The sequence below is a fragment of the Colias eurytheme genome, chromosome 28, assembly GCF_061535395.1.
Source record: "Colias eurytheme isolate Ceu_HAF_F1 chromosome 28, ilColEury1 Martin Lab GWU primary, whole genome shotgun sequence".
Lineage (NCBI taxonomy): Eukaryota > Metazoa > Arthropoda > Insecta > Lepidoptera > Pieridae > Colias > Colias eurytheme.
The window spans coordinates 3361385-3384311 of NC_143007.1; the positions used below are offsets into that span (position 1 = coordinate 3361385).

The window sequence follows — 22927 nt, forward strand, 5'->3', positions numbered from 1 at the left end:
TTTTTTCGGTGTTAGATAGACCATTTATCGAGGAAGGCTATAGGCTATATATCATCACGCTAAGACCAACAGGGGCGGATCAATGCGGGTGAAACCGCGGGGCACAGCTAGTATGTTATAAGGCTGATGAGTTAGTTTGTTTGATTGTTTGTAATATCCTACTTGAACGCGAAAGTTTGTAATTATGGATGGATCGATGTTTGTTACTATTTCACGTAAATACTGCTGAACCGATTTTCATGAAATTTTGCACACACATGAAAGGTAACTTGGATTAACACATAGTTTTTATCACTGAAATTTCACTGAACAATGAGGGTTATAGAAAACGCGGGTGAAGGTGTTTTTATTACTTTTTATAGCTTTCCCGAAGATTAGGTTTAGGATAAAATTTTCAAAAAAAGTTAATATTTAATATGTCAAATATTTCTGAAACTATTAAGTTTCATTTAGGTAATGTTTACTTTTTTTACTTCAAATGAGCTATACTTTCACCTCTATAAAACGATTACACCTATAAAAAGTCACCCCTGTATAATTATATTGATAAGTAGATTTTTTTTGTATGTTCTAAGTAACCTTTACGTTTTTTCCTACCTTATTATTAATAATTAATAATATATGTTGTCAACAGGCCGCCATAGTCCGTATAATGAAGACGCGGAAGACGCTAAAGCACCAGCACTTGGTGGTAGAGGTGTTGAACCAACTGTCGTCGCGGTTTAAACCGCGCGTGCCCGTTATAAAGGTGAGAATATTATATTATTTTAATGTAAATCAAAGAGAAATTAAAGCCTCTAAGAAAATAAATTTTTTAGTTGCAATAGTTTAAATTAGGGATGTAACGATACCGATACCGATACCGATATATCGGCCGATATAATCGACAAGCCGATATATCGGTATCGCCGATTATAAAACAACCGAAACCGATATCAAACAATTCAAAAAACCGCGCCCAATGAACGATGCGGGAGGCCGCCCGCGCGTGCGCACTTTGTTTTTTGAAAAAACTCTACCAATAGTAAACTTTTATTAGGAACTGATTGTATGTGTATAACTTTTTTTTAAGTTTAACTGACTTTGCAAAATAATAATACTAAAATAAATGGTTTTCTTGTTTTTTGATTTGGCATTGTTATTTAAAAGAATACGATTTACAGTTGAGTGTCTGTTAAATGTTGGTAACTTTTATGCATAATTCACTATTTATTTTTCTACCAAGCCATCGATATCGGTATCGGTATCGGTATCGCCGATATTTTATTACAAATATCGGTATCGGTATCGTATCGGCAAAATCATGTATCGTTACATCCCTAGTTTAAATTTTATAGTTTCAAGTCCAAACTCCTTTTTGGTTCGATGTAATCCGAAAAGCCTAGCGAAAATGTAAAAGTTATGACATATTTTATTTATTCTGGAATAGAAATATGTAATGTATGGAATTAATGCAATTTGATAACAAAGTAGTACATATACCTAATAATGAGTTATATAACTACATAAGTCCTGTTTGCTTTGTTGGCTTTTTTAACGGCCCAATGTTTCCACTATGTACTAACTAACACAGGCTTTAATTTCCCCAAAATATAAACTATATTATTTTAAAACTTTTTCAATAAAGATTTTTTCTATTTCTAAAAAGAAATCATTTTTTCTATGGATTAGTTCTTTTCTCTCTATACTTGCTCATGAAGCATACAGCCTACCAAATACCATAAGTTTTACTAATTATTTCCTTATTATATGATTAGTTTATTATAATAGTAATAAAAATAATGATTTTGTTCCAGAAATGTATCGACATACTAATCGAGAAGGAGTACCTAGAGCGCACGGAGGGCGAGAAGGACACGTACAGTTATCTCGCGTGATCACTCGTTGTAACTGAATAAATGTAACAATATTATCATTTGGCGTTTTATTTTTTACCTACAACAACCTTTTTTATAGCTATTAGACCGGACTCTCAGTGGAGTTTCGTTTGCAAAAATCGCGGACCTAAATCTGACTTCTGATATATATTGTATAGATCCCAGACATCCTATAGACAGATGTTGCCAACCAGTTTTGTGGTCCCCCTGCCCGCACCCCGGTAATTAAATATGGCATACAAAGAAAAAAATAAAAATTTCCAAAACATGCCGTGTGGGGTATCAAATGAAAGAGCTTATTGAGTAGATCACGAATATATAGCATACTATATACATTTTTTACACTTTCTCTAAGATTTTTTAGAAAATTTACGAAAATGGTCCATTTTTGAGTTAACTTTAAACCACTATAGATTGAAAACTCATGAATATATTTTTTAAATTATTATTTTAAATAATTAACAATAGTCCATTGTTTACGATTCAATATTTCGTATAGTGAAATAGTTGCATGGGGGAGTGGGGGGAGCATTCAAAGATGGCGAGTATATTTTCAAGTTCATATAGTATATAGTTATTTTCATCAAATCCACCACATAGCTCACTTATATTATATTACGAACTATTGAATCATAAACAATGGACTGTTGTTAATTATTTAAAATAATAATTTAAAAAATATATTCATGAGTTTTCAATCTATAGTGGTTTAAAGTTAACTCAAAAATGGACCATTTTCGTAAATTCTCTAAAAAATCTTAGAGAAAGTGTAAGAAATGTATATAGTATGCTATATATTCGTGATCTACTCAATAAGCTCTTTCATTTGATACCCCACACGGCATGTTTTGGAAATTTTTATTTTTTTCTTTGTATGCCATATTTAATTACCGGGGTGCGGGCAGGGGGACCACAAAACTGGTTGGCAACATCTGTCTATAGGATGTCTGGGATCTATAGAATATATATCAGAAGTCAGATTTAGGTCCGCGATTTTTGCAAACGAACATCTCCTTGGAGCCTGCTCTATATAGAGATAGTACTTACACAAGAGATTTGTTATCTACCACATCTTTGTTGATGGCTATCCCTAGTTTGCATTTTATTTTTTACCAACCTATACTACCAAATACTTTGTTTATGGCTATAGAAATAGTACTCACACAAAAGATTAACTAATTTGTTACCTTCCGCATTATTGTTAGTGGTTATCGCAAGTTTAAATTTAAATTAAGCTGCGTTTAATTTTGTTACCTACTGAATCTTTGTTTATAGCTATAGAAATAGTACTTACACAAAAGATTTAATTTGTTACCTACCACATCTTTGGTTTTGGCTATCGCAATTTATTCCATAACACAACTTTGGTTATGGCTATAGAGATAGTTGATTTACTTACACAAAAGACATATCATTCTACATACATTTTGATTCTAATTATTACATACCCTAAATTACCTACACTTAAGTCTTTTTGATTAATTTCCCTAACTTAGTTTAATTAAAAATTAAAGCTGTGATAAGAATCACATGTACAGTAAAAGTAGAAACAGCATTTACCCTATTTTTTGAAATGACATGAAATGAAATTATTTTTGAAGTGAAAACTTCTTTAGCGGCGTTGGGTATAAAATCTTACTCGCGTCAGGACACGTGACCTGATCGAAAAAGCGTAAAACGGATTTTTTTTTAGCCCTTATATTCCATGCGTAAGACGGATACCATTCCAAAATATCAAACATGCTGAACGTTAATAATTAAGTTTTCACTTCTGCCGGCACTCCCGGAGTGCAACCCGTCTTTTTTTCTCTAAAGAACTTTATTTTCTCAAAAAAACACTCAATTTTCTAAACTAATCGAAAAAAATCTCGCATGGTCACTCGTAACTGAATAAATGTAACAATATTATCGTTTGCTGTTTTACTTTCGTTATTTAGTTTATAGCTATAGAAATAGCTCATTTATTTTACAGAACTTATTACTCAAAAAAAGTTTTAAGAATGAATATTACACTCATATTTGAAATAACTGGCTCTTTTTCCCCATTAAATTTACTGTTGCTAAAAGACATTGACAAGTTTGGTAAACCGTGGTAAACTAGTGTAGTAAATCTAACATAAGTATTATAAATTGAAACACAAGGTATTAAATTATTAGTTTCATTTTTAACTGCGACCCCAACCAAATAAAAAACACTAGGTACTACAAATGAAAAATATTAAAAAGTCTAGAGGTTGAGCCTATCGATCGAGGTCATTCGAGGATAATTTTTATACTTCACAAAAGTTTTGTATCGTATGCAGCCACCGTGCGAAATAACCTAACAGCGCCATCTATCGGAATTAATAAAATATTGAGTGATACCAATTTAAAATCGTATGCATGATAATAAATAATAATAATATTATAGATCTTCCCATTAGAATGAGATGTTTAATCGCAGTAAAGAGTAGCTCATATCGAACCTTGGCTACAACAAAATACAAAAATCATACCATAAATTTAAATGCTAAGGCGTGAAAAAGAAACGAACAATCAAACTCACTTTCGCATGACGCAAATATTTAAGATGTAAGAATATTTTAGTTCTAAATACAGATCAGTCTTTCCAATAGGCTGATTTAAAATTAAGAAAGTAGTATTGCGTGCAAATTTAGGTACAAAATTAGCTTTGTTATCTTTATACTGCCATAACTTGATAGAGATTGTCTAATCTAAAAATGAACGCCCCTCCACTGTGTTTACGCTCACATTCAAAGTACGTGTATAGACGCAATACACACAAATTGGTCTGCCTCATTGGTCGTTCAGTCCTCCAGTCCTGTCCATGCCCGAACGACAGGACCAGTTGGCCAACTAGTGCATAAATGACACGATGCACGACAGAACGGACGTGTCATTCCGTACATAGCACACTCTCCCCGCCATACAATGCTAGGCACCTGAACTGATCGCCCGATTAGTTGACAAATCAGTGCGCGAAAGTCAAAGTTTGCAGTAGAATCGCCGCGCGCACACATATAAAAGTGGTTCAATAATTATTTGTCCTCACACATTGAAACAATTAAGTTTAGTGGAAGGGCGTTCATTTTTAGATTAGACAATCTCTACTACCAAATAATATAATATCTGATTATGAAATATTCTCTCCATTTTAATCACTTTCAAGCATGATTTTTACATATTTGAATAATATATAAGATAAATAAAGACGCGGTTTCCCGCCTCGTTGTAGATTGATTCTATTCTTTTAAAATTCCTCATTTTTGAATGTTATAATTAGACATCGGATTATATGCATTTGCATATTTGCATATGCAAATGCATCAAACTCTCTAATTACGGCGTTCGTGCATATTTTAGCTTTTTTCCCCAATCGTGCATATTTCGTTAAGTAACGGGAGTTTTGATTGGTCGACTAACCTTTATTAGCCAATCAGAACGCTCAGCGAGTAAACAAACCCTATTTTGGCATGGTAAAATGGCGAAAAATTACAAAATGGGCTCCATTTTAAGTAAATTTTGAGCCATTCAAAATAGGGCTAGATTACCCTTTCGGGGCTAAAAACTTAAAACACGGGTTGAATTCCAAAAAAGGGCTAGATTTAGTCCGGAAAGGTCTAAGGTGGCAACACTGGGCTCGCGGGTGACAAACGTCACAAATTTGCGCTCGAAAATTAGGTAAAAATGCTTAATTGTATATTGGCACAAAAACTATACTTAATTTCAAGAAAATTTCACTGTTTTTGTACATCTTAGATTTAAATATATAAAATAATAAAGGTATTTTTGATTTTGTATTGTGCATATTTCAGGCATATCAGCCGTTTTTAGTGCATATTTCGGCCTTTTTTAGTGCATATTTGCATGCATATTTTGGCATTTTGTTAGTGCATATAATCCGATGTCTAGTTATAATTATAAAACTGAATATGGCTTGGTTGCACAATGCAATGGTTTGGTTTTCGTTGTAGGTTGCACAAGCGTATTTTTTAAACAGATAAAGTTATGTCTCAAGTCAAATGACATCTCATTTTGTATTTTACGCTTCTGTTAAAACACGAGCGGTTATAGTTAGTGTTAAAATTAAGACGTTCTCTGTACCATTTTCAAATGGCGCAAGTTAATTTTCCCTAACCATAACTTTAACATGTTTGTCTGTGATGTTTGTTACTGCTAAAGTTACGTGGTGCTTCCAGCCTAAGATGCATAATAAAAATGGTCTCTCCAAAGTCGAACATTTATTTACTTGATGTTTCTTTATGTAACTCGGCATTGCTTTGCATCGGAAGAAAAAAATATGATTTTTTATTGATAAGATATGTTATTGCTATAATACTTTTAATAATCCTCAGTAGTTAAGCATATGCAACGAATATGTTATACCATGTTATACGCACATGCTGTTTAAAAAATCTACTTCTTGTAAATATGTGTTTGCACGGTTGTAAGTTTTTTTTAGAAATTTGTTTGTGGGGTTTCATAATAGGTAGTAATGCATATTTCAAAAAGCTAGGTTACTAGAATAAATATAGATACTTAAAATATACCCATAGTTGTGTGTAGAGGTGTAGGTAAAGGTAAAAAAAGAAACACAAAAGAGTTAAATACATAATTTATTTCTATGGTACATGTTCTGAATGATTTGCCGACAAGTTTATAAACATTTTTACTGTTCAACATACAGAGGTAGCCAACCAAACTATTTCATAATAATATATCGGATTTTCAATCTTACTATCAAACAATTTCCGCGCAGTCGACCCACGCTTTTACACTAAAAATCCGCCATTTTATAATCCATCGAAATTCCCTCATCCACGCAACAATCATGACACTGTATTAATTACTTTTTAAATATAAACATAAAAAAGTAACAAACTTAAAGGCACACTTCCGTTTTCGGGTTTTTCGATTTTTTTTGACAGTCGCCATTTTATTAATATTTTAGCTAGCAACACTGAATATGGAATATTTATTGTCTATGACTGGAACATAGGTACTGGCCGATTTATGCACAGATAATATATGAGCAATAATAAGGCGTAGCCCACACTGACTCGTGTATTTTTTTCTTTTTTTTTTTGTGACAAAACTGTCGCACGGTGGAAATGATGTCGAGGATATATATTTAACAGTTAAAGTTGAGAACACTGGAAGTGCGCAGTTTGTATGCTATGTATAATGTGGGAATCGCTATGCCAGGCTTGCTTAAAGTCCATAATGACACTTCACTTTAATATTTATCGTTGCGGAACTGCCTTCTGTGACCTGCGGAAGAAACATATTTGATTATTTTGTTTTATGCTAATAATAAATTAGTTTGGTTTTATTACTTATTAATTACAAGGATTATGTTGAAGAAAATTATCTGGGGAATTTTTTAACAATACACTTTGATCCAAGTCTATTATCTGTTGTTGGCTTTTGCCACATGCTGTGTATGTGTGTATTTTATTAATGAAAAAATAAAATGATAATGTTTGTGTGTGTGTGTGTGTGTGTGTGTCACCTGGCTAGCTGTCGTCCTGCAGCGAGGTGAAGCGGTTGCCGAGCGCGAGGGGCTGCGCGTGCGCCGCGGGGCGCGTGTGCGTGCCGCCCGCCCCGCCCGCGCCCGCGGTGCTCCAGCCGCCGCCGCGCTTCGCCCCCGCGCCGAGCACCGGGAAGTAGTCCTCGTTGTGGATGTCCAACGGGTTCTTCTGTAAATTGCAATGTAGAACAGGCTTTACTTAACGCCGATTCTGCTGTGTAGTTGTAAAGGGACAATTTTTGTTTGTAAAGAATAAAACCAAAGAAAAACCTATCGCTTTTATAGAAAAAAAAAAATTACAATAGGAAAGACTACATTGGTACCAAGTATCTTGATGTTTTTTCCAACCAGAGAATAAATATAGAACACAATTCATGTCTCCACTTACCACTTCTATTCAGAAAGCGAACAAAAACTATAAACTGTAATAATCTGTACTAATATAATAAAGCTGAAGAGTTTGTTTGAACGCGCTAATTTCGAACTGGAACTACTGGTCCGATTTGAAAAATTATTTCGGTGTTAGACAGCCCATTTATCGAGGAAAACTAAGGTTATATTATATCATCTCGCTAAGGACTGCGGGTAAAACCGTGGAACACAGCTAGTAATCTATATAAAGTTGAAACGTTTATTTGTTTCTTGAACACACTAGTATTATAGTAGAGCCATTTTAATAGGCAACATTTGACAGTTCAACAAAATTCAAAAACGTAACCTAGTAACGACGACATAGAATAACATGATATTTCGTTTTGTTAGAACTGCACATTTGCTAAACTTTTTTCAATTACGATTATATATTTATAATAATAATGACCGATACAAGTAATTTTAAGATTTCATTTTACTGATAAACCATTCTAAACATAATAAACAATTTCTGAATTGAAGAACTGACGTCGCTACAATTTTGTGTCAATAAACCTTTTTTCTTTTTAAATACCAGAGACGTTACTCTAAAAATCGAAATCTGAAATCTAGAATCGAATGCATTGATTACTTGTGAATAAAAATCATCATAAATTAATAAATTCGATTGACAAATGTTTCAAATCCGTATCGATTAATTCACTTTAATCGATATTTTTAAGCAGGTTACCTCTCTTCGAAGATAAAATTGATAGACGTCAAATGTTGCCTATTAAATTGGCTCGACTATAGAGACTACTAAAGCCATTTTTTTTTTTAAGTGGGGAAATCTTGGATAGATACCCACGGCCTCCGGGGAAAAGACTACTAAAGCCTGGGCAAACAGTGTAAGTAAATACAATACTCACGTTCTGCGTCCTACGCACGGGCCCGTCGCAGGGCCGGTTGCGCGCCACGGGCGGCACGTACGCGGTGGGCGCGCGGGGCTTCGCCTCCTCCACCGGCGGGGGCGGAGGCCTAGCGGCCGGCGCTTGTTCCGTTTCCACTTGCTGGAGCGAATAAGTTTATAGTGTTGTTTAGGCAGCGGAATATAAACTGTGTTTATATATTGTTGCTTCAAAACGTAATATTAGCCTGAGATTATAAGCCATAATATATTAATTATAATATACCCTCATAATATATTAATTAGATGAAAAAAAAATTATAGGCTGATTTCAATGTTATGAATTTATAAAAACTGTTTCATCTAATTAACAGATGAGGCTATATTTTTCTTATCCCATATCTATGTTATTAACAAAAATGCAAAAATTAAATATAATATTTGTTAATAATTCATGTAAAACTAGCTCAGAAATAGAATATTCATAAATTACATAAGCCTCAATTAACACACATTTTTAAATATTAAATACCTTTTTAAAAAGGTCATTTACATAAGCGAAATTTACAATGCAACTTCAACAAAATACCTATTTTGGTAGATTAAATCACAACTTACAGGTTTATTCCACGGTCCCTTGTTCTTAGGGTTATCGGGCATAGAGTCCTCTGCGGAGGAGTCCCTTCCCGACTCTTGCACACCTGCGCTGCCCTGCAGCACTTGGATCTTGAGCCCTGTGTAGTCCTTGACTGGCTCCTCGTACTCCTTCCATTCTTCCTCTTCCTGCGTTTTGAATAGAGAAAAAAATTTATTGAGATTCTCATTATATGAATCTAGTATTGATGCTATGATATGCTGTGCTGCGCAGTTTCACCCCCAGTTAAGCCAACAAGGAAAATCAACTATTTCTATAGCTCACGTGTCATTCCGATATTACGTATATTAGTGTAAAGTTTCATGAAATCCATCCATAGTCCAATTTTTTTAGTGAAAGAGTGACAAGCATAGATCCATCTTTACAAACTTTCGCATTTATATAAGTAGGATAAAGTGAGCTATTAAACAGAGTCGAACTTTAAAATGCCTTTTGATGTGAACATTCTCTTAATTACTTTAGGTTTTGATACAAAATATTACCCAAATAAAAACCTTGGTGTTGATTAATGATTGAATGTTGTTGAGAATAAACTGAATAGATTCATTGAAAATATTCAAATTCATATTAAATTCTTTGTAAAAAAAATATAAGCCGTGCTAATAATAATAGCGTAATAGCTGTGACAGAAAAAAATCACTCAAAATCAATTGTGTAGTTTTTGCATTAAACACGAGCAACAGACAATCTCCTACACCTACAGCTTTATTATAATTTATATGCATAGATTGCTGATGTAATTAATACCTATCATATAATGATATGATAGGATTATATAATACCTATTATAAAGATAAATACATCACAATATTATAATGAATTGAAACACTAAATGTGATATCTTATTAAATATTAACTAAAAAAAAGTATCTATATCACAAATTTTTGTTCCCTACCATTTTGGACACTTATCTTGAGACTCTAGTTTCAAATTGCTGCTAAATACATTTTATAAGCTATTTTTTTGTAATAAATAAAAATAAATATAATATTACTAGCTTTCCGCCCGCGGCTTCGCCCGTGTTTTCAAAGAAAAACCCGTTCCCGTAGGACTTCCGGGATAAAACCTATCCTATGTCCTTTCTCGGGTATCAAAATATCTCCATACCAAATTTCATGAAAATTGGTTCAGTAGTTTAGGCGTGATTGAGTAACAGACAGACAGACAGAGTTACTTTCGCATTTATAATATTAAGTATGGATTTGAGAATGGCACAATATTACAGAGCATTAAGATAATTTTTACAAAAACATGTTTCAATCTTATTACTAACTAGCGGTCTGTCCCGGCTTCGCCCGTGGTACATATTTACGTTTTCTCTACATAAAAACCATCCTCGTACTTCAAGGAATATAATAAAAAAAGAATTATCGAAATCGGTTCTGCCGTTCTCGAGTTATGCGCTTACCAACACATTTTGTGATTCATTTTTATATATAAGATTAGTATTCATTGTACATAATAATATTTAAATTGAATATGCACAATGAAATCAGATAGGAATTATGTTATGCAGTTTATTTACCAAATTCAACAAACAATGTCTTTATATATTAAATGACTTAAGTTAAAAGTTCTGTATATTGACCGCAAACCAAAAGAACAAATTAATTTAATGATATAATCTTTTTCCTTTTTGGTTGATCAGACAATTAATAATTTAAAAAAATTAGAAAAGAAGTATAAGAATAGGTTAATTGTGTTGTTTTGGAGTCCCAGAATATATATTTCAAGTGGGATAACACATGACTCATGTATTTGTTATTACATACACACTTATCATTTATATATTAGCTATTATATATGTAAATTGTAAACATATACATGTTCTTTACAAAGCTTCTATAATAACAAAGAATTATCTGATGCTGAGTCAAGAATTTGTATTGAATTAATTATTGATAGTATCAGATATTTCGTGACTTTGAAATTGCAGTTACGAGCGCACAATGAAAGCGTATGTAGGTCAAAATTATCTTTAATAAATTATATTTTAAGATTATCTATAGAAAGATGAATTTTCGATATACTTTAAAGCTACCAAGTTTTCGTTGTTTATATAGTGTTAGGAGTAAGGTAAGGACTTAATAATACTAAATAACATATTATTATGTAGAACGAAACAAAAGCAATTTACGTGATCACTTGTTAACCTTTAATTTAGGCCAAAGGAGTGTCAGTGTCGTGTCACTGCGAGAATCTGGTCGAAAAGTATTGAGTCACCGTCGACATTCTGAATGCTTGCTTTTGTATGAAAATAAACCGAGCTTTTTTATTCAGGAAGAAGATAAGTTACAAGTAAGCACCTGCATTTGACGTATCACATTCTACACTTCGACTTAATTTTTACGACTACTAACCGGTCCTCGTCCAGTCTCTTCGCCTTCTTGTGCCGGTCGTTCCTTCTTAGGTCTCACATCCGTTTTCTGTTTGCCGTCGTCCAATTTTTTCGTAAGTTCATCAGCCGTCGCAAACTTTTTGACCGACTTTGACTTTTTGCGATCTTTTTTCGCGAAGAAATCGTCCAAATCAGCCATATTTAATTTTGAATTGCTACGTGTATGATTATGTATAACGTAAAAAACAGCAATATTAGAATAATATAAATGGGGGAAATATGTGATTAATCCCCCGGAATGATTTTTGTGGCAAGCGTGGCCGACTGTTTCTTTTTTTTTAATTAAATGGCAGGATGAAAAGTTGCCATCTTTAATGGCACAGACAACTGTAATAAACAAATTTCTACCACATTCTACTATCCACACAATATTATTTTCTCAATTAAAATAACATTTCATATTAAAAATAAAATCAATATTTAGTTAATACATTTATGTGGTTAGGTAATATCCTTTTTTGTGCACAATTTTTAAACGTCCTAAGTCACTGATATAGCTGTGGATACAGCAAACTATAAATATAAGATAAATCTTGTTTTAAATCCGTTTAATATCATAAATAACAAGTATTTATAAAAAAAAAGTTTGAATAAAATATATTATTTTAGAGGAGATATGCAAAATATGTTTTATTGGATCTTCTTGAGCTATTACTCACACAAATTTGAAAATGTACATAAAACAATATAAGAAATATTAATATAGAAGTATGAAACTTAAACCAAATCAATTGAAAAAGTATATTATTATTGAAATAGAATGATCAGTAGGTATTATTTAGAATGGTTCATGATATTGATTGAACATAAATAAATAAACAGTAACTATTAAATAAAAAGATAAATATTCTTTCCATTGACGACAGACAGGAAAACGTAAAATAATCCAACTATACAGGAAGGCAACCAAGGAAAAAGAGTAAACAGGCTTCACATTTCAGTATGAAATCACCTATTGAATTCAAACGGATTATAGTTACTTTATCAGTCACCACACCTCGGACCGCTCGTATCGACACCCGTCGATAGTCAATATCCTTATCTAATCTACCTGGTAAAGGTCTCATTTTTAATAAAAATTTGAAGCTAAAATGTTGGGTACCGTGGCAAGAACGACGCTCCTTGGCAGGAATGTTATGAGGAATTTCATCAGAAATGGATCCCATGGGGGTGTTCCTGGAGAGGTAAGTTTGTTACGTAATTTTCAGTGATATGTGAAATTAAGGGGGGTTATGATAGACGGTCTCGTGTTCTTATCGTATCTTCATGTTGAATACCAATTATTGTATGTAGGTAAGTATTATATTTTCAATTATTTTAAAATAAATACGTTAGTAACTACCTACCTATTCTTTTTACTCACACTCATGTTATATAATAATTTTGATTTATAATTTAGAGTTAAGGACTATTAATAATGAAATAATATATTCATAAATTAAATAAAGTAGCCTGGATTCTTATCCAATCTTCAACTTGAATACCAATTATTTTATGTACTTAAATAATATTATTTTAAATTATTTTAAAATTCAACCAACTCGCACGTGTCTATACTAATATTATAAAGAGGAAGGTTTGTAATTATGTATGTATGGTTTTAACGCATAAACTACTGGACCGATTTTGATGAAATTTGGCACAGATAATCTTTAGACCCTGAGATTTGAGAAAGAACATAGGCTACCTTTTATTGCGAAATATGTACCACGGGCGAAGCCGAGGCGGACCGCTAGTTATATATAATTATGATTAATAATTTTGAGTTATAAGGACTATCATGAAATAGTTACTTTATTCACGAATAAAATAGCATTAAATAATTGTAGGTACTGCGATTTCTTTTTTTCAGGTACTTCAGTTCACACTAAACAGTACAGTTTTGAGTATGTATTTTCATTTAATTTTCAACAATTTTGTTATCTTCTCCTACTTATCAATCGATTTAAGTTACTACATAAATCAGTGTCCCAGATTGGAATACCAACGAAGCCACGCAACAAGCAAACCCTCAAACTCACGCTTTTTTCACCTTTTTTTAAATATTTTTTTCTCATTTCAGAATCTGCCATTCGATATTAACAACAAATACCGCTTAACTGCAAACTTTTTCCTCTACATGCTGACTGGTATTTCTGCTCCTTTCATCATCGTCGCATACCAAATGAACAAGAATAAATAAGAGTAAGTTATTACTTTTTTTAATAGCATTCATGTTCTTTTCAAACCAAAAACAGCTACAGAGAAGTGCGGCAACCCCTAAGGGTCAATTCACACCGAGACGCGACGCGACGCGACGATACTCAAAGAGGCCAATGATTTCGCGCTACGCCGCGCGTCTTCGCGAGACGCATCGCAACGTCGCGAGGCGCATCTTAAAATCGTAGCTCTTGCACGTCGCGCGTACCGGCGATGCACCGCTGCGTCACGATACGTATGTAATGTGTATCTTTTCGTGTAGTGAATAAAGTATATTCTGAGTCACTCTATGAAAAAGGTGCGCGCAGCGTCGCGCCGCGTCGCGTCTCGGTGTGAGCTGACCCTTATTAATATTAATATCGCGAAAGTAATTCGATCTAGGTATCGCTCTGTCGGTCTTTTCTTCACGCCTTAACTACTGAACTGATTTCGGTTAAATTTGCTACAAAGATAGTTTTATTAAGAACCGGTTTTATACCCGAAATCCCACATGAATGGGAACTAAGCAGAGTTTCCTTTGTTTATGCGTACGAAGCCGTGGGCGGAAAGCTCAATAAACAAATATTCAACACAATAACTCAATAACAATGTTTGGACACAAAAAACATTTGAAAACAATAATATATACCAAATATAAGCAACGACACGGGTAAAGCTAGGTTCATACAAGTCTCACTCAATAGGCATAAAACTGAAATACCCAAGCTTTATTTGTTGACTCAATATGATGCTCAATTATAAGGAAAATATATTTTTATCCTTGTTGACGTGTTTGCGTCTAACTATAGGCATACCTCACTTCCATTATATTAATTGGATAACACAGTAATAACTTCATCGTGGTCGTAATGTTTTATCGCATCTCCAATTATGTTTACACCAAACATACCCACATAACCGAATGTAGAACTTAAAATAACGATCTATTATAAAATGTACTACTAGCCGCTAATACTGAATGATACTAGGTTTAAATGGGATATTAATAAAAAAGAGCGTGTGTTGCGAGCGCCTAGGTGTCAGAGGTGAAACTTCTTTGGCAATATCAAAGATTGCCATGACGCTACCTTGAAATTTTACTCTCAACACGCCAAAGAAGTTTCACTTCAAAAAGTGTGTGACACAGGAATAAGTTATTTCTATTCTTGAAATCCAGAACACTAACTATGTTAGAATCTAAAAATTAAGCAAACTCGGTTTAATGGACTGACCTACGTCAATTTCATACTTGCCTTTAATACTGTAATAATTATACTGTAATTAATTAATAACACCATAACTACGTGATAACTACAAACGTTATGGCGTGTCTAGGCGCAATCTTTAGGCAGTCTGACCTTTTTGTCCTCTAAGAAAAATCGATATAGTTCATACTCTATTCAGTTCGGATCCAACACGTATAAGGAAACAATAATTAAGTTTTATAACCGTTTGTTTTCACACCTTTTATTATTATTTAATCTACGTTTTACAATAAGACTTTGTCCTGAGAAGTGTTTAGTAAAAATCGGTTATTTCAATATTAATAACTCAGCCCCCGGAATCACAGACACAATAGAAAATCTATTGTGTCGTGGTCAGATCGGGCCGCTCAGGATCAGGGCTCAATGGGTTAAAAACAGACACTCCAAATTTATTATTGGTATAGATTAATAATAACAATAACGATACAGTAAATTGATACAATAATACTTAAATTCTTTCTCATCACGCTATAATTCTACAATCAAGTTTAGATCGATTATCATAACAAATCAGCTGAACGGATTGTGATGAATTTTTTTACTTTCTATCTTGATCTACGTAAACAAAGTGGCGACTCAAAGGTTGTGTATTTTAAGATATTTCCATCTTTTATTTTATCTCGTTTTAACATTACATAGAACAAAGCTAATACATAATGTATGTTATGAAAATAAACCTTGAGCTAGCATACAATTTAATGTAAGAATTTTATGATCCATTGTTCATCAGATGTTGTAGTAGCTAAATGGTAAATGTTGTCTGTTTTATGTTTAACACACTTTTCACTTTTATTATTATTACATTACTATAAAAAGTACAAGTGTGGTAAGACTAGAAAATGTGACGTCACTAAGACTATATTAACGGGAACGGGGGATTCACGGGGGTTTTAAATCGCGTGACATGGTCAAAGTTTATTTAATTTTTTATTTTTAGAAATACATACGTAGGTACTTTTAGTTAATATTATTTTATTTTATAGGTTTACTTACTAGCATATAACTGTAATATTAACATAAAATTCATAGCTATATTTTATGTAATTTTCCGATCGCCAATTTTGATTTTCAATAATTAAAACTGATGCGATTACCGTTTCTTCTTCGCAGTTCTTTTGATGATTTTTATTCACTTTTTTTCCAGGTACCTGTGAAGCACATACTTACATATATTAGAAAACCTTATTACTAGTTATGTATTTAATTTCCCAAAATAAATAAAAAACAATAATTAAATTCTTTTGGTTTCATTTTATTTGTCCACGCGGCTTCTTACATTTGGATGCGTTCAAGTTTTTAATAGGAACCAAAACTACCATGAGTTAAAGAATTTTGAACGCAATGGTAGTTTCTCAGAAAAAAAGTTCTTGTCCAGAACGCAGATAGAAAATTTGATTTCGATCCAAGTTGTGTGTTAAACCTTCACGGCAGTAAATCTATAAAAATGCAGGCTCCATTATCTCGTGTTGCTAACCGTCTTGGCAGGAATGTAATGACCAACTTTGTCCGCAACCATTCTCATGGAGGTGTCCCTGGCGAGGTAAGTTCTAAATTCAAAATATTACATAATCGTCATTTGTCTTGTTTATTTTTTAATACAGTCTAATAATTAATTAGACTATCCATTAAATGCCATTCATTAGACCTATCGTTAAATATATTTCATTTTTCGAACCAATTTTGTTAGTCAACTTTTTAATAACCTAAAATTTTACTTTTAATTTTTGTCTTAGAATCTGCCATTCGACATTAACAACCGATACAAGCTGACCGCTTTGTTCACCGTCTTCATTGGATCTGGTCTTGGAGCTCCCTTCCTCATCACCCGCCACCAACTGCTTAAGAAGGCTTAATTTGTAAGTAAAATGCATCCAATTTTTATTGATTTTTCAATGAGAATAAACAAAATAAGTATGTTTGCTTGGCATATACCTATGTTTTATATAATATTATGGTAGCACACACTAAGTGCTGCCTCTTTACCTCTTTTGAATGAAGGATCTTTGGATACCAAGGCCTGTATTATGACCATAATTAATATTAGTTAGTTAGTGGTTATTGCATTCATAATATGAATTTGCCAGTCAGTTCAATTCAAGGCATAATCTTTCTGGAAATAAGTGGTCATAATACGGCCCTAGCACCTGCAACTAATTTTTTTTTTAAGAATCCCACAGGACTTGGATAGCATTATCAGTTTATTCATAATTAAGTAGTTAGTAAATAGTATGCTTGTTCAATAACAATATAAAATAATACAATTAAAAATGCAGGATTCAAAACTTCTCTTAGGTACACTTTCTGTTTTGCATAATTTCACATTATTACATACATAAATGCTTCATTAAGTTTTACTAAGTAAATTAATGTCTATCAAATTGCAAATATAAGAACATTAATTTGTTTTGTTTGAAAAAAAAACTAATTTAAATTAAGATACATAATAACTGATTTATTTTTTGTTTCTTTTCAGATTGATGCAGCTACATTTCCTGTTGTATTTAGGTTAAGCTAGAACAGTGTATATTATGTTTAATAAATTATGATTTAGAAGATCTATATGTGTTTTATTTATTTACCCAGTAGTAAATAAGTGTTTTTTTAGATAAATCAAATCCTATAGAACATTCTTATCAATAAAAATTTTATTATATAATATAATAGCAACAATACCATTATTCATACCAACATGAATTAAAATGATTGTAAATTAGAAAGTATGTATTAACTACCAAAATATGCAATAATATTATGGATTCAGAAGGCTACAAGTATTGTAAGTTTAGGTAGTTCGTCTTCGACCTTGCGGTCATGTGACGTTTTACGTTTGGTGAAACTACAAACTAAACTGAAGAATGAAATGCTGCTATTAATTTAGTTGTATGAATTATTACTTTCACTTTTAATTTTTTATTCGTTAATCTACAATGGTTACAATCTAGATCTGTGGTTAAAATGGTGTGCCTCAGAGGAATAAATGGTGTGCAGTGTGTAATCTTTAATATTAATTATCTATTTATTTGACATAAAAGCTTTTGTCATATTCTGTGCTTATGTCATTCATCAATCATCGTTGTAGTTGCAAAATTTGACATTAGTATGCTTTTGTGATGCTTTTATTTATTTTCTGTTTTGTGATTTCTAGGGAATAAGATTAGAGAATATCTCTTTAAAATGGATTAATAATTATTCAGAATATTATATATCACTTAACGCACTGACTAAAAAGTATGTGAATGTAATTACGACCTATCTAATAAGTATATGCAGAAAAACAAACCACATTCATAATAATCACATACTGTTTGTGCCGGTAACCAAAAAGATGAGTGAAGCGTGTTACATCTTGGACAATGGCGCTTACACAGCCAAGGTGGGTCTGTCTTCGATGGAACCAAAAATAGTACCCAATTGTATCATGAAAGCAAAGTCTGAACGACGGAGACCTTTTATCGGATCTCAAATCGAGGAATGTCGTGATGCCTCTGGACTATTTTACATTCTTCCATTTCAAAAAGGCTTCCTCATCAATTGGGACACGCAAAAAACCGTTTGGGATTACATGTTCAGTAAAGAATGCTGCCCAGTTAATTTTAGTGAAACACCTCTCATTCTTACAGAACCTTTATTTAATTTCTACTCAATACAAGAGGCAATGACTGAAATATTTTTCGAGGAATATGAATGCCAGTCGCTGTTACGTATAAATTCGACAGATTTAGCTGAATATCATTATAGAAAGTTCCATAATAATGAAAGTACAGTTGTTGTTGATTCTGGCTATAGTAATACATATATAGTTCCTTATATTAAAGGCAAAAAGTGTAAGGAAGGTATAAGACGCATAGATGTTGGAGGAAAAGTGCTTACCAATCATTTGAAAGAGATATTGTCATATCGTCAGTTGAATGTGATGGAAGAAGGGTTCGTTATAAACCAAGTTAAAGAAGACTCATGTTTTGTGTCACAGGATTTCATGGGTGATATGGAAATAGCAAGAAAGAAAGGTAAATATGAATGTATATTCAAGTTAATACAATATTACGGTAATAGTGTAGGTACTGTGTTATATGTGAATATTGTGATATAAATTTTATTTTAAAACATATTGCAATTTTCTTCTCCCATTTTTTTAGTGTTACCATTGATATAAATTATGGACCCTACACGGTACACCTAATCAACTTTAATGTTTCAGTACCATACAGCTAAAATGTTCATAGTATCTATTTCCTATTAAAAAAAAAGCTGTGATATATATTAAAAAATATTAATTGTTTCAGCTCCAGAAAATACTATAGTCAGAGATTATGTACTTCCCGATTATACAACTCTACGAAGGGGTTATCTCCGAGACGTCGTAAAACCTGACGAGGACTTAGAACAACAAACATTACGGCTAAACAATGAACGATTCAGCATTCCTGAACTGTTATTTCACCCTTCAGATGTTGGTATTCCTCAAATGGGTATATCAGAAGCGATTATGCACTCTATAGACGCATGTCCTGAAGAAAATAAGGAAAGTTTGCTCGAAAATATAATTCTGTTTGGAGGCAATACGTTATTCCCTGGTTTTAGAGATAGGGTGTATAACGAAGTTCGTGCGTTTGCATTGGACCATTTTAACGTAAATGTTCGTATTGGGGAGAATCCTGTAACTTACGCATGGGAGGGGGGAAAGTTACTGTTTCGAGATCCCGATTTCTATTCGTTTTGTATGACGAAAGAGGAATATGAGGAGGAAGGCAAGTCGTTGGCGTTCGAAAGATTTGATATATAACGAAGGAAACGAGCGAGGAAGTCTTCAGAATGAAGGCTGTCGCTCGTTAAACAAGGTGTTTGAATATATTGTATTTTTGGATTCGGAAAAACATTGTGAAGAAGAAAGAATGCTGTAAATGGCTCAAGTTCTATTGATTGCAGTGAAAGTGGACTGTATGTTGTATCTAAACTATAAAACTGAGAAATTAAAAATTTCAGTAATAGTAAAATAGATAATATTAACCATTTAGCAATTTTTTGTTCTACCGCTTTTGCCGTCTTTACTTTTTTTGTGACCAGTATGCATTCAGCACTACATTTAAACTTTACAGTTGTCATCGAATGTCTTAACTTAAAACAGGTAACTAATTAGGTATATATCTCTAGTTAGTGGTTCTGTAATAATTAATAAATAATGTGTAAGTAATAAAAATGATATGACATACTTTTACAAGACTGTTTTTCTTTACAATAGCTAGGCACATACCAAAGCGGGTCTACATGACACAAATTTATGCGCAATTAAAAGTCTGTACAAAGCCTTTTCCTATCATCCACATGGCATAAATAATTTGAATGCTAACCAACAACTTACAAGATTTAATGTCCCTATGAATTCGCATTTGTAAATGCAATAAAATGACAGGGATATGCAGACATATTTTATTCTTAATTGTTATATTAGCAGCTGCAATGCAGCAGCTACGATATTCGAGTACAAAACAGGAGAAAACGTAATAAATCTTATATCTTATATGTATATAAAAATGAATCGCAAAATGTGTTGGTAAGCGCATAACTCGAGAACGGCTGAACCGATTTCGATAATTCTTTTTTTATTATATTCCTTGAAGTACGAGGATGGTTTTTATGTAGAGAAAACGTAAACATGTACCACGGGCGAAGCCGGGGCGGACCGCTAGTTGTCAATAAGAATGATCATTATATTATGGTCTTTCGATACAAATTTGAATATATTTTACGTACCTGAGTACATTTTTCACTCAAAAGTTTGAATATCCACATCCTTCAGCAATTCTAGCACAAACAAATATTTTTGACTGTAGTGCACTTTTGTAACGACATTTCTATGTGAAATAAAAATAAACTTTCGCGCCAATTTCTAAGTATGTACGCGCAAAAATGTTTGCAGTTTGTGCAAACTGACCATAGATAACTATTATTACTACGTAAACTAACTTTTTATCGAGTGGAGTTGCTTTCTTGGCTGCACTGCGACACCAATCATGAAATTTGGGATGAAAATCTATACTAATATTATAAAGCTGAAGAGTTTGTGTGTTTGAACGCGCAAATCTCAAGAACTACTGGTCCGAATTGAAAAATTCGGTGTTGGATAGCCCGTTTATCGAGGAAAGCTATACATAATCACGCTAAGACCAAACAGACGCGGAGCCACGCGGGTAAAACCGCAGGGCGGAGCTAGTCGATTATAACACTTCAAAATTTGAATTCAAGCAGTATAACTTGCTATAGTTGCATATCTAGTAGTTTAAAGAAATAAAACACAGGCGAGTAATTAATTAATTTATTAAGACAATAAAGCATTCATTTCAAGGCTTTGTTCAAATCGCACCATCCATTGCATAAATGCACAAACTTAAACGATATAAAAATGCAAGCAGTCATAAAAACTCAAATGGTGCCAAGTACCTATTAATAAAAAAATGTTATTATGTATTGCATTTTACGAATTTAACATTCCTATGCTGTCTTATGCGAGTATTTAGTTTTGTGCAAAAATTGAATTTCTTAAATATTTGTTTTTTAAAACACTAATATTTCGAAGACCAATGAAAAATCTGCCATTAGTCAGGTTAAATTGGAAAACAATACTTGTTTTAAAATATTTTTATTATAATTAAATTAAACATAAAATAATACGCAGTACATCTAAGTATGTGACATAACAATATGTTAAGTAAAACTAGAAATACAACATTTTAGTCATTTTGAAGATATTACCGATTTTATTGATTAACTAACACCTTGGACCTCGGAGCAATTAACAAGCCTGGAGAAGTAACAATTAATTGAACGTTTCTTATATAGTGGCTCTCTTTTATTCAATACCCTAATTAATGCGATAGAAAGAGACAACACACTGTTATCGGCTTGGCATTCAAATCCACATGTAGCCACTTTTTGTTCTAAAAAGGTAGTGCTAGGCACTTTATCGAATACTAAAATATCGATAAATAAAAAAAAAAAAGACGGGTTGCACTCCGGGAGTGCCGGCAGAAGTGAAAACTTGATTATTAACGTTGAGCATGTTTGATATTTTGGAATGGTATCCGTCTTACGCTTTTTCGATCAGGCCACGTGTCCTGACGCGAGTTTAAGATTTTATACCCAACGCCGCTAAAGAAGTTTTCACTTCAAAAATTAAGTTATAAAATTGCTTGAAGATAATTTAAGATTCGTTTAATTTTAAATTATGGATAGGTAATTCCAAATTTTAAGATTCGTTTAATTTGGAATTATTCATTTACGATGCGTATTGACTGCCTTGCATTGTATGGTAGTGGTATTTATAAAAAAATATTATTAGGTATTTCGGTTTAGGTTGTTATTATGGTTTCGTAAAAAGGTACGTATTTTTTCCTGTTTTCATAGATTCATTCATAGAATTATACGGAACCCTTCGTGCGCGAATCTGACTTCCACCTGGTTGATCTTTTTACAAATCAATAATCGTATCCTACTAATACTAAAAAAGCAAAAATATATAAGAATGGACATTTGATACTCTTTCACGTAAAAACTACTGAATGAGTTTTTATGGAACTTCACTATATAGTTTAAACATCAGAATAACATATAGGCTACAATTTACCGCGGGAAATAAATTGCTTCAAATAAAACAAATAAACATTTATATTTTTTTACAACATTTTTTTTCGATACTTAATTGCCAAATTACAATATTTATTATTTAAAATAGATGCCACCTTAAACTTGTGGCACAGCATCTCTGCAA

At 32.7% G+C, this 22927-nt stretch overlaps 5 protein-coding genes across 8 annotated transcripts in view; 4 read left to right on the forward strand and 1 right to left on the reverse strand.

The window, feature by feature from the left end:
* Positions 1-1915, forward strand: part of Cul1 (cullin 1) — a 66522-nt gene extending 64607 nt beyond the window's left edge. For all 4 annotated transcript variants that reach the window (XM_090117460.1, XM_090117461.1, XM_090117459.1 and 1 more), the window contains exons 20-21: positions 635-748; positions 1797-1915. In XM_090117460.1, the coding sequence (XP_089973586.1) occupies positions 635-748; positions 1797-1877 (195 nt within the window). In that variant the 3' untranslated portion in view covers positions 1878-1915. The remainder of the gene's footprint in view (positions 1-634; positions 749-1796) is intronic.
* Positions 1916-6480: 4565 nt separating this feature from the next.
* On the reverse strand, positions 6481-12010 carry LOC149896536 (protein CDV3 homolog). Its single transcript, XM_090117523.1, has 5 exons — positions 11682-12010; positions 9284-9448; positions 8688-8828; positions 7390-7576; positions 6481-7148 (listed from the first exon to the last, which is right to left on the reverse strand). Exons 1-4 carry the CDS (start codon positions 11856-11858, stop codon positions 7394-7396), a joined length of 666 nt encoding a protein of 221 aa, XP_089973649.1. The 5' UTR covers positions 11859-12010; the 3' UTR covers positions 6481-7148; positions 7390-7393.
* Positions 12011-12675: 665 nt separating this feature from the next.
* LOC149896537 (cytochrome c oxidase subunit 7C, mitochondrial-like) lies at positions 12676-16403 on the forward strand. Its single transcript, XM_090117526.1, has 3 exons — positions 12676-12903; positions 13782-13903; positions 16307-16403. Exons 1-2 carry the CDS (start codon positions 12811-12813, stop codon positions 13899-13901), a joined length of 213 nt encoding a protein of 70 aa, XP_089973652.1. The 5' UTR covers positions 12676-12810; the 3' UTR covers positions 13902-13903; positions 16307-16403.
* A 110-nt stretch (positions 16404-16513) lies between these two features.
* Positions 16514-17719, forward strand: LOC149896538 (cytochrome c oxidase subunit 7C, mitochondrial-like). Its single transcript, XM_090117524.1, has 3 exons — positions 16514-16702; positions 16896-17018; positions 17636-17719. Exons 1-2 carry the CDS (start codon positions 16607-16609, stop codon positions 17013-17015), a joined length of 216 nt encoding a protein of 71 aa, XP_089973650.1. The 5' UTR covers positions 16514-16606; the 3' UTR covers positions 17016-17018; positions 17636-17719.
* A 559-nt stretch (positions 17720-18278) lies between these two features.
* On the forward strand, positions 18279-20163 carry Arp6 (Actin-related protein 6). The gene is made up of 2 exons (XM_090117708.1): positions 18279-19169; positions 19446-20163. Exons 1-2 carry the CDS (start codon positions 18488-18490, stop codon positions 19943-19945), a joined length of 1182 nt encoding a protein of 393 aa, XP_089973834.1. The 5' UTR covers positions 18279-18487; the 3' UTR covers positions 19946-20163.
* The last annotated feature ends 2764 nt before the right edge of the window (positions 20164-22927 follow it).

Coding starts and splice junctions, on each gene's coding strand:
- LOC149896536 (XM_090117523.1), bottom strand. CDS start 11,858: ATGGCTGATTTGGACGATTTCTTCGCGAAAAAAGATCGCAAAAAGTCA. Junction 9,449..11,681: donor AAGAGACTGGACGAGGACCG/GTTAGTAGTCGT, acceptor TTCAAAACGCAG/GAAGAGGAAGAATGGAAGGA. Junction 7,577..8,687: donor CCGTGCGTAGGACGCAGAAC/GTGAGTATTGTA, acceptor TGCAATTTACAG/AAGAACCCGTTGGACATCCA.
- LOC149896537 (XM_090117526.1), top strand. CDS start 12,811: ATGTTGGGTACCGTGGCAAGAACGACGCTCCTTGGCAGGAATGTTATG. Junction 12,904..13,781: donor ATGGGGGTGTTCCTGGAGAG/GTAAGTTTGTTA, acceptor TTCTCATTTCAG/AATCTGCCATTCGATATTAA.
- LOC149896538 (XM_090117524.1), top strand. CDS start 16,607: ATGCAGGCTCCATTATCTCGTGTTGCTAACCGTCTTGGCAGGAATGTA. Junction 16,703..16,895: donor ATGGAGGTGTCCCTGGCGAG/GTAAGTTCTAAA, acceptor TTTTTGTCTTAG/AATCTGCCATTCGACATTAA.
- Arp6 (XM_090117708.1), top strand. CDS start 18,488: ATGAGTGAAGCGTGTTACATCTTGGACAATGGCGCTTACACAGCCAAG. Junction 19,170..19,445: donor GGAAATAGCAAGAAAGAAAG/GTAAATATGAAT, acceptor TAATTGTTTCAG/CTCCAGAAAATACTATAGTC.